Consider the following 12,160-nt stretch of genomic DNA (forward strand, 5'->3'; position numbering starts at 1 on the left):
AAATAAATTAAAGCTGCAAGCAGTCATGAACGGGCCTTCACACCTTTTTTCATGGCAAGTTTGCAAAACGATTGTCGAACTTTGTTGCCATATTGCACCATCATTAAATGCCGTAGGCAATAAAGCTTTGTAATTTAGCGTTTCCCATCTGTCTCAGATACCTGCTTCCAATTGGGGCGGGTTTTCAGGAATTCCCTAGTAGGAGTTCAAGTACGAGCGTTGGAAATTCAAACCAAAATTGCCGACATCCTTTTCAATTTTGTGCATGGGTCCTTTTGGTCCCTGTTATGATAGAAATCCCCAATATTGTGTCCACTGGTGAAACTGGGCTAATATTTTCAAACACAATCGCATAACCTTAATACTCTACACAGAACCTCAACATTCCTCACTTATAAACCTTAGTATGACTTACATGGCTTTTATATACCACACATAGTATTGAGAGTGATTATTTTGACAAGACGTAGCGTCAATATGCCATACAGATAACCTTTAAATGCCATACATGGCCTTGACATGCTGTATGTATAAAATACAGTGTAATTATTGTGATTTCATTTGGGACTGTAGAAACTTTTTCTCATGAAAGCATTTCACCTTTGCAGAAATATTCCAAACCTCCTAGGGTCGAAAATACAGTTTCTACGCCAACACACATCAGGGTTTGAATTTTCTTTCCTTTTTTTAAACATTGCACTACTCGTTTCTCAAGTATCATGGCCAATTAAAAGTCTGAAAAAATTGCTGACATTTCTCAATTTAGTGAGGTAGTATAAGTACTATTTATTTTAGATTTAAAAAATTGTTCCAGGCAACGTGTCTGCTGCATGTGTCACAACTTTGATCAGCACACTAATTGCTAACTAATTTCATTCATCATTTTGGTGGTGAAGCCGTGAATCCATGAGTGCTGTTTTTTTTTTGTTTTTTTTAATTATTATTTTGTATTTATTTATTAATTTGTTTAGAGACGGGACTCAAACAAGTAGCCACCCCTGAGCTGTGACTCAGTTGAATCGAAGTTTTGACTGACACTCAAGAGTGTCGGCGCATCCTGATGGGCGTCCACTCACGATTTGTTTCCCCTCCGTCATGTGTGATTTGTCAGTCGTGACTCTTATGTGCCCCCCGCCAACACAAGTGGGGGAATTGCTGCCATGATGGCAATGCACAAAGACATGTAACAAGGACATGTGTCACACCTTGCACCCTTATTACACCGCCAATGACAAGTGAGACAACCCGTCTGCTCAGCCATTGTGCTGCGCAGACGCGTGCATTGCTCACTCCAAGCCCACTTGTCTGGGTGCAATGTGCTACTACAAAATGCTGGGATGGCGGGCGATATACACGATATGCTGGAGACAATCAAGTGTGTGTGCGTGTGCGGAAGGGGTTATGTGGAGTGGTATTTCCCGCACAGTTAGTGTTGTTTTTTCCTGTTTCCAATTGGTATTTTATATTACATACAGAGCAATATTTCACTCAAAATTAATTATTTTAAAAATTTCAATGTATTTGTTACTACTACTACTATTGCTGCTACTGCTATGATTTTTACTAATACTAACTAATACTCCTGTTTCTACTAGTACTAGATCCTGCACAGTGAGTGTATTTATTTACTTTTTTTTTGTACGTTTGTTTAAAAAAATTACATCCTATTGTTTTAATGATTAATTTCCAAAGGGGCAGCACGGTGTGAGACTGACTTTTATAATGTGCCATGCAATGTCTTTCTTCCTGCTGTCTCTCTGCTCATAAACTCTTTCTTTTCTTCTCTTCCTGGCCTGGTGCATTAGGGGCTGCTGAAACCATCACAGGTACTGCTTTTACTATTTGCTGCCATCTCTTCATTTGTACGTGACTGTCTGCTCATCTGTGCTTATTAACTTTGGACCTTTTGTATTGAGAAAGTAGGAGAAAGACATGCAGTATAGATCGAGTTGTTTTCATTTTTAATTAAAGTCAGTCAACATTTCATTGTCTTTAACAGGTTAATTGGTTGCCCCATTTGTTTGTTGTTCTAAGATTTACTGTATATATATTTTTTTTTAGATCCTTACAAAGTCAATAAAAGTCACAAAAGCACTCAGCTGTTTAATGGGCTTGCAGTTTATTCTCACCCCTGGTCCAATCAAATATATGCATACACTTTACTTAACGGCCACAAAATTAGGTACAACCGCAAGATTTAATTCTATCCTCTATGAGAGCCAAATTGTTCAATTTATCGACGGAGTGAGGACAAGTGGGTTTGGAAAATGGATGGATATTATTTTGGTTGTAGTTTGGCATTATCTAAACATTAAGAACAACTCTCACAATGCACTTCTTTGCCATCGCAAAGCGGCATTGTTAAATACTGCCAGTGGTGCCAATGGTGCCAGCAAACTTCACAACAAGCAGTTGTTTGGCAGTTTTTGAAGAATTCTTTAAAAAAGAAGCAAAGTGCTTGCTTCAAACTGTTTATTGCCACTCCCATTTGCAGTTTACTATAAAATTGAACTTATAAAGAATTACATAACTTTGTCTTACAAAAGTCTACTATCTTAATGCTAACGTACGATGCAAAATACCATAGAAGGATAACGAAACTAGCAACAATGTTGCAGTTTTACGTATAACCCTTCAACCAATGGATATTTGAACACACGCGTGCATTCTTTATCCTCTGTAAAAAATGACTAATATTACCGAAGCTCACTGAGCAGTGTAAATAGTAAATACAAATGTATATATGATAATTCCCCCTTGTGGCCAAGGCATGCACACCAGAAGGAGCCACGCACTGTATTAAAGCATAAAATCTTAATGCATGAACTGTTTAATTCTTTACATTGTATTTAATTATATTATTACTGTATATTTTTTAAAAGTACAATACTGTAGAGTGCTATTTGTCTTATTAAAAACATGTTTATATTTTTTTGTTGTGTTGTGGTGGGCTGGAACAGATTAATGGTATTTCTACACTACTACTTCTATATATTAACTATGCTATTGTATATAAAAATGTACCTGTAGATTCTTATCTTAGTGTTCAAATAAACCAAAATAAGCAATATTTATTTGTCTACGTTATAACATCGCCTGTGTGTCCATTCACATTGCTGTTTGTTTTAGCATTGCTCAGCCAAACTCCCAACAGTAACATGAGGACCGATGCTAATGCTAATGCTAACGCAACACAACAGTATCCTAACTGGTCCACTGCTTGTTATAGACCACTGTAGTAGGGGACACTTGGTTTTCATGGCATTGATAAAGTGACAATTCTCATTACAAGCCAGTGTAGCGTCAACGTGATTGTGGAGTAGTGGCTTACAGTTCATGGAATTTTGTAGGTGCTATTAATTTCAAGTTTACTCCTTCCCCTTGAATTTATAATTGATGCTTTTTACCAACTTACAGAGCTTTTCTTTTTGTGTGATTTATTTTTTTTTGTCATGACGTGAGCTGCTTCTTTTAGCTTGAGAAAAACAAAGGGTGCTCTTTAATCCTTTTTTCTGTTAGACAATCATTAAACAAGGATTTTACACAGGGAGAATAAAGTTGCTCAAATTAGGCAGTGTGACACTTTTTGATACCTCCTCATGCAAAGGTTCCTGAAGTTGTAATTATACCCTATAAGACCCAAATCCTTGTTGCTTGTGAAGGAGCGTTTCATCATGTGAAGATCAGGCCCTAATGACTGAGCGGTATAAAAAGACGTGGCTTGGAGAAACAGGCAGCATCCGAAACAGAAACGTTTTATTGTTAATGATGTTCTGTAGTGCCGCTTGTTGCTGGAGAGGACGCACTGACTCACGCAATTGGACACTGGCCTGTGCTGCGTTTGATGTTGAAAAATACCCCCCCCAAAAAAAAATAAAGTAATAATAATAATCAAAGAGAGCATCTTCTATGATGTTCCTGAACCTCGGATCCTCTCAACTTTTGCTAAAATTGGTCTGGTTTACTTCGGGTTTTTTTTTTTACATATTGTTGCTGTCCAATGAAAAGCATGCAGCTCCAGACTCATGCAATTGAGTCGTTGCGATGACCTCCTTAAAATACAACAACAAAAGACAAACAGCTGAGGGCTGGGTGCAAGTATACGGTTACGAAATAAGCTATAATCTTCTGGAGCCGAGCCATCTGAACTTTGTGAATCATCTACCCATAATAAATGTCATAATATAGGTTCTTCATTGATTTTCTTAAATCCTTATCAGGCTGAACATGCGTGTCGGATTCAGTCATTCAATCAGATGCACAGGTAGCAGATGCTAACATTTTTGGACGCTCCCAAGAGGCACTACTGAGCGGGCCTGAACCTGGAATTCCCTCCACATTTGCTGAAGTTGTTCAGGTTTAGCTCTCTTTGGACGATAGAGTGCCAGACCCCTCGATAGGAAATTGTGCATCCGCTTTCGCCGTGCATTGGCCTCGCTCAGTATGTTGTGATGTGACAAGAGGCAAGCAGCCATGTGTAGAGATACGGGCACTTTACTCTTCCAGACAGCTGCTGGAATGAGTGTGCATTTATCAGCCAGTCATCTGTGCCCAAATTATCCCCCGCCCACTACCACCACCACCACCACCACCCACCACCATCCGGGATTAATGACTGTCTCTCCTTATTTGCAGCCAATCATGACCGGGATGCAGAGGCAATTGAAAATGTTTACTCCAATCGCCAAAGCCCTCCATGTTGCACAAAGTGGCCCGTTTTCACTTTGATGGGATTGCTAATCACGGCCATGTTATTTATGTGTGTTTTGAATTGGAGATGAGCCTTGGCGAAGAAGGATGCTGAAACGCCACCAACTTTGCTCGGGGCTACGGAGGATTTATTTACAGTTACTTTTTCTGTGACCGGCAGATTGCGAGCAGAGAGTAACCTTGCCTTGCACTGCCAGATATTTGACTTTTATGAAACAAACCATTTTGCTTTACACAAAACATCAAAAGTGGTGCGATGCTTATGGTTCATGTTTTTGCGACTGAGACTATATCATCAAAACTGCAGTGACGGGCCGTACATTTGGTACTAAAAGGCTTCAGTAGGGATTTACTCGGATTTAATCCAATTCTTCTTATCACCACTGTCACAATTATAGAAACCATCAATACTATTACAAAAAACAAACCCAATATAACAGCTCGCAAATGTGCCCCATACCTCATCTGGAATCAAATTCTATCTAATAACATAATGGAAACATAACAAAAATATGATAAAATACATGATACTCACCGGAGATGCTGATTATTAAATGTATGAAGTTTTTCTCTGACCAACCAATCAGAGGGCGGAAAATGAGTTTGAAATCTGATTGGTTACAGAAACAGTTCCATTACTAATATAGTTTAAGTTACCTCAGTTTAAGTTACCTCATTGACATGGCAGCACACGGTGGCTGAAATCTAATTGGACAAAGATCTAACCATACATGTACTGGAAGCAGTGCAGCCAATAAAATGCTATGATATGAAAAGAATAGACTTTTGGAAATAAAGTAATATAATTCCATGTAACAAATTTAGGAGAATTTAAGTTGCAAATGTAGTAAATGTTTAGGCCAGCAGAGACTTTGCTGTCCCTGACCACTTACAACTTTCAACAATAAACATTTACTTCCAAAAAAAAGCTAATTATTTTCTTTGTTTCGTAAAACATGAAAGAGTCATGTTTTTCGTAGAGCAGTTGTTTTTTTAAGTACTGGACTTCTTATAGCAACACGATCCAGTTTTAGCCAATCCAAAGCCTTATTCAGTCACTTGCCAAAATTAAAACCTTTTGGGACAATACACTCAAAGGGCACATGGGAACTCACCTGACAGTTTGTTATTAATATTATGTGAATAGTCCTGATGATGTCTAAAAGGGGAATCACTGGCGCAGTGAGCGCGTCGTCTGAATTTTAGCGCAGAAGCCGACGTTATTGCCTCCATTATATGCTGACATTTTGTTCGTTTTCACCCATTACCTCGCTTTTGTCCCAAACCGACGGGCCTAGCAGCAAAGCAGAATCAAAAGGGCGGCTTATTGCGTCAGATGATTGGTCCGAGGTGCTTTTTTTCCCCGCGAGGTTAATTTCTTATTGCAGGAGTTCACGGTGAATCATGTTAGTTTTCCTGTCTGTTCCCATTATCTCTCCGGGGCAAAACAAATGCACGGCCCGCTTTTATTTTTCCCTTTTATTATTCCTCTCCACTTTGTAAATGTCACAAAAGCAATAGAGGTTTGTGTGACGACTCGGGCATGTAAATGTGCTTTTGATGTTTGCGCCTGCGTCTGCAGCTGATAGCGTAGCGCCTCCACTGGTGTGAATCTGAGACATTCTAATGTATTCCTGGCCCGGGTAAAAATAGCACAAGGTGACTTTAAATTCTCTCCCAGAAAACAACAAAGGAAGAACAAGAGGCTTTTTTTTGTGTGTATGTGAGGTGTGAGTTACTACGACATGGTCCGGGATCTGTCTCGGAACAGCGCTTGTGTACCAAGAGCCTCTCCCGAAGCTCTTTTCCATGCCAAGAGATACGCGACAGCACACTGAGCACACACTGGTCACATGGACGCTCAGATGGAGGGCTGTGATAAAGCTGAGCCCATCAACGGCATTCAGCTCCACCTCCTCTCTTCCTTCTATTTTGAAGATAAAATCGTGTCAATAAATACACAATGATACATCACAACATCTAAGAAAGTGAAGGTAAGACACAGTCACTAACTTAAATCGTGCGGACGCACGTTTTGACGCACAAATCTATGATTCTTCAATATGTTCATATTTGTTTTTATTCGTACTCTGCGGACAAAATTAGAACATCAGACCATGCATACGCACAAACAATGAAGGATCAGCTTTTGAAAAAAATGTCAAAAACACATCTATTACCCAAGATTCACAACGTATTAGAACTATAGTCATTCATAAAAAAAACTATAATTATAGTTTTAATGATAATAACTGAAATCATGAATTTGCTATTGAGTTCACTAATGTCCTAAATAACCATGAAAGGACACTTCTCATCACTTTTACCTTTGTTCTGTTCAAGTGCTTGTAAGTGCTGTATGTATTTATCCACGGCTGTTTGTGTGCTGGCAGTTGTCATGCAACGTGCAGATTGTGCGAGATCATGCTTTGATCGCGCACCCGGAAAAGCCATCAAACCGCTCACATTCATCCAAGGCTTCAAGGTTTTCGTAACAATCAAATACACAAATCTCGAAAATTTCCCAAAATGTACAGTTCTATGCATGTTTTATGTGCTGCATTCTCTATGATGATGAATGGTTAACATTATTATATGTTGTCAGTTTCTGTGTTTAGTAAGCTTTCCGATGATACAAACCTTTTGAAAATAGGATAAAAATGAAGAAAGTTTTTTGGGGCCATGTCTCGCAACTTTCAACTTTCTCACACAGTGGCTGAGATGCATCAATCCGACGCCCTTTTATAGGGAAATAGGGGAGCGGTATATGCCGCGGCCACAAGCCAGTCATTTGTTATAAATTCTGACTCACTAACATGGACACAGTGGTGAGAAGAAAATTGGCCGGTGTGAAAAAGTCATGAATCTGATGGTGATTTTGTGTGTATACTCAACTTGTGTGCAGAGTAAGAACAATTATACACATTTATTATTGAATGAGGCACATTATGTGTAAACATGTTAAACAAAATAGCCATTATTTCATAAGCATAAGGGCCCATTTAGCCCATATTACAATGTAATATTCCTTTATTAATCCCCCAATGGGGAAATTCCAATTTTATAGCAGTAAAGTGAACTGTAGCAACACACAATAATAATATTCTATAATACATGGACATTGTCTATACACAAGTGTATGTGAGTAACAGCAGTTCTGTAAATTGCGGTATCCAGGGCAGATGCGTTTTCGGTTTGTAGGCATAGCTAGCTAGCTAACTACGTGCTGTAGTGGGAGAAATGGGCCTAGTAATAAAAACTAAATAAACTCACCAGATAACCACTGATGTGAACAAAGGTGAAGTTTTTATATAGTGGGGGAGAGTGGACTCATGCCGGACGCCCAAATGTGTCAACAAATGTGTTACCACACCCCCCAAAAATCAGGAAAACAACAGACAGTTATGTACGTAAATAATAGAAATACCTGGAACTGTTTAACTGAAGTTCAAAATAACAAAAAAGGCATGTAAACCATGCAGTGCAGTTATTTTTTACTCTTGGAATGTCCCTTTGTGAGCCTCAAAAGAAAGGACGACAATGAAGCATTAATGGGGCATAAATATAGCCTTCCAAATGACATAAATTTGTTCATATTATTTATTGAACACATTTAAAATACAGACTTGGAAGAAAAAACACTTTATTTTGTATTTGTTTTCATTTTATTTTATTCTTTTAGCCATGGTTGTAAGATCCCATATAACAAATATGGAGTCATGTAGCAAAACTAAAGTTGCTAAATAGTATATATGTATAATCAATTCGGAATGTAATGACCACAAGCAGTATTAACTGACAGAATGCAGCAAGAATAGATAGCAGCATTATATTTTGTGAAGTTAAAAGTATAGTACATGTATAAATAGTATAAGCATGAAATAAACGCCTCCAGCATTAGCTATAATATCTGGAGTGACAACGATACATGATGATTAAGAATAATATATTATCCATCCATCCATCCATTTTCTGAGCCGCTTCTCCTCACTAGGGTGGCGGGCGTGCTGGAGCCTATCCCAGCTATCATCGGGCAGGAGGCAGGGTACACCCTGAACTGGTTGACAGCCAATCGCAGGGCACATATAAACAAACAACCATTGGCACTCACATTCACACCTACGGGCAATTTAGAGTTGTCAATTAACCTACCACGCATGTTTTTGGGATGTGGGAGGAAACCGGAGTGCCCGGAGAAAACCCACGCAGGCACGGGGAGAACATGCAAACTCCACACAGGCGGGGCCGGGGATTAAACCCCGGTCTTCAGAACCGTGAGGCAGACGCTTTAACCAGTCGACCACCGTGCCGCCAATAGTATATTAATAGAAGAATAAGACTACACTATGCATACTATAGAAGCAGAAAAAAAGCAAGAACAGGCAGCAGGATACAAAAAAATCATATTGTTCATAAATTCTGACATTTTGAATTCACACCACAATTGTTTGGCCATTGAAGTTACTTGAAGATGTAATTGAACTCAATTTGAAGTGAAGTGATTGACATGTTAATGTTGCTGGCGGCACGGTGACCGACTGGTTAGCACATCTGCCTCACAGTTCTGAGGACCCGGGTTCAAATCCGGCCTCGCCTATGTGGCGTTTGCATGTTCTCCGCGTGCCTGCGTGGGTTTTCTCCGGGCACACTGGTTTCCTCCCACATCCCCAAAACATGAGTGGTAGGTTGATTGAAGACTCTAAATTGCCCGAAGGTTTGAAATGTGAGTACGAATGGTTGTTTTTTTTTCTCTGTGTCCTGCGATTGGCTGGCGACCAGTTCAGGGTGTACCCCATGCCGCGACCCTAGTAATGATAAGCGGTACAGAAAATGGATGGATGGATGTTGCATTGGACCAAATAAAAATGATCAGTTACTTATTAAAAAACCCATTTCAACATCTTTTTGTTTGCTTTTTTTCAGAGGATTAATTTCATTTGCATTCATTAGTTGGGTAGTTTGATTTTGTTTTGAGTTAAGAGCATGATCCTGGAACAAATTAAACTGGTATCTCAATGCCTGTGTATACTTTTTGTGACATTTTTCTTTGATTGTGTGCTGTGAGATTTGTAAAATGTAAAATATTTACCCCAGCTCAATACAGGTTTGGAAACACTGATTTATGGTGGAGAACATGTCAAAGTCACATAGTTGGATACCTGATTTTGTCTTATCATGCCGTTCTGGCAAATTAAACGATACGATATATCGGAATACCAATATATTTTCCCACCCCTGCTAGTTCCTCCTCACGTTCCTTTGTCTCGTAGCTGCTGCTCTCCATCTTCACTTCATGGGCAGTCGAGCTTCCAGCCCATCTGGCGCTGACTCACGGGGACCCGACACTCGGATCCGTGGGAGGGGGGAGCTCAATAGTGGCAAACATGGTGCTGTTATATTAAAGAGATTAGACTCCGGCTGCACAGTCTACACAAGACTGTTTGCGTAGCGTCACATTGTTGCGTTGTGTTGGCGAAAAAAACGCAAATATTTGTGAGGCAATGAATGTCCAGACAGTAAAATTTGTGCGTGTGTGTGTGTGTGTTTGTGCGTGCGTGTGTGTGTGTGTGTGTTGAAGTGGAAGGTCAGAACCTGGTGACAGACAACGTGTCAGTAGTGGAGGGTGAGATGGCCACCATCAGCTGTCGGGTGAAGAACAACGACGACTCGGTCATCCAGCTCCTCAACCCCAACAGACAGACCATCTACTTCAAGGATGTCAGACGTAAGTCAGTGGAACACTACTTGGCAACAGACTGAAGGCGGTGCTGATTATGTGACGTAAATACTCGGACCTCCATCATCCCCGATCTCCCTCACACATTCAGTAACGAGTCATGTTTAGCCAAATTACGCCATCTGTATGTTGTATCTAACAATAAAAACAGAAACCACCTCATGTCCACAAACAAACAGTTGTTACTTGAAGCATAGCATGTACCGAAATAACCTTGGGTAATGAACAACATGCTGCTTCACCAAGAAATAATGACAGGGAGAAGCCTGTTCAGGTAAATTTCCAAAGATAACATAATTCTTAAAATCCGCTGTTTAACCATTGTAAACATGCTCAAACATTGCTCGAAAACTTTGTAAGGAATTTTAAAAATGATGCATACCTCCCCACTAAATGCCAGCAAAGCACTACAAAAAGCTCCTTAACTAATTTCAACATAGTTCCTTGCCACCAAGATGCCACAAGATGGTGCCAAAGCAATACTTGGATATAAAACTGCTTTGCACCGAGCGGAAAAACAGCGAAAAAGTGAAGTTTTTACTGAATAACAGAGGATGGGGTCCCTGCCCAAAAAAATCTGTCAATATGTGACCACACAAGTGGCGAATCATGAGTATGTGGGGGAACACTGTGGACTGACAATATTTTCATAAAATTTCACATCAAATTGAGGTCTACTAATCCTCAGTCTACTGCCCACCTTATTTTGACAGGTGAAATGCAAATCTTTGTACAGTGGTGTTTTGACATTCGAATCCTTCCGTGACCATGCTCGTAACTCAAAACACTCATGTCTCAAGTCATCTTTCCCCATTTATATTAATGGAAATATCATTAATCCATTCCAGCCTCCCACAACAAAACCGTTTTTAAGATAGCAGCCTTTTCTAAGGCAAATTTATGTGGTATAGTTAAATACACAACATGCAATTGTCTTTGTTTTGTTTAGTTTGACAGAAAACTTCAACTGAAAGTGGCAATAAACAGCTTGAAGATTATTTTAAGGAATTGTTGACAAACAGTTGCCAAACTGCTACTTGTTTTAAAGTGAGTTGAGTTGAGTTCACTGCCGCCATACACTTGTTAATATCTAAATTTTTTGGCCGTGAGTCTAAGCCAAAAAATCAGCGGAAAACCTCAAGTAAACAGGGTGAATCGTATCTCAAGGCACCACTGCTTCTACTTTCGCTAACTTGTTACTTCACAAACACCTTATTCTTTCCTGCGTGCCAGGCAATTCTGAAATGAGATCAAATTCAGGGTCTGCATCCTTTGCAAGTAATCTACTAGCCCTGTGATGTTTGTTGGTAGTTTCCTCTCTGCTTAACCTGTGATTCGTCAAGTTCAGTCATATAATGTACAAACGTATAAGAGTGATTATTTTACATTTAAATGAAACCACAACGACAGCACAACTACTGTATTGTCTTTAAATGATGTGAATGAGCACCACAGAGCCACGTACTATTAAGTGACTGCCAGTCAATAAGTTGTCTCAGTAGGTTGTGAGTCAGAGCCTGCTCTTTATTAATTTCTCAGAAAAGGTTATCATGGGCCTTTATGAAATATTCAGCCATATTCCTACTCTACTTCTGAATATATCCAGACATTTTGGGTGTTTAATGGCTTTAATGGTGGATTTGCATATAATTGAAAGGTCGGCTTTGTTGGGCTTGAGCTCATTTTCTGCCTTTATTACAGACAACACAATTA

General features: G+C 39.5%; 1 protein-coding gene across 4 annotated transcripts in view; it reads left to right on the top strand.

Moving 5' to 3' along the window:
- Positions 1-12,160, top strand: part of cadm1b (cell adhesion molecule 1b) — a 230,926-nt gene that overhangs the window by 163,913 nt on the left and 54,853 nt on the right. For 3 of the 4 annotated variants that reach the window (XM_061781989.1, XM_061781987.1, XM_061781990.1), the window contains 2 exons: positions 1,806-1,826; positions 10,289-10,435. In XM_061781989.1, the coding sequence (XP_061637973.1) occupies positions 1,806-1,826; positions 10,289-10,435 (168 nt within the window). The remainder of the gene's footprint in view (positions 1-1,805; positions 1,827-10,288; positions 10,436-12,160) is intronic. The other variant, XM_061781988.1, reaches the window with a different exon arrangement.

Source organism: Phyllopteryx taeniolatus, chromosome 8 (genome assembly GCF_024500385.1).
Source record: "Phyllopteryx taeniolatus isolate TA_2022b chromosome 8, UOR_Ptae_1.2, whole genome shotgun sequence".
Taxonomy (NCBI): Eukaryota; Metazoa; Chordata; class Actinopteri; order Syngnathiformes; family Syngnathidae; genus Phyllopteryx; species Phyllopteryx taeniolatus.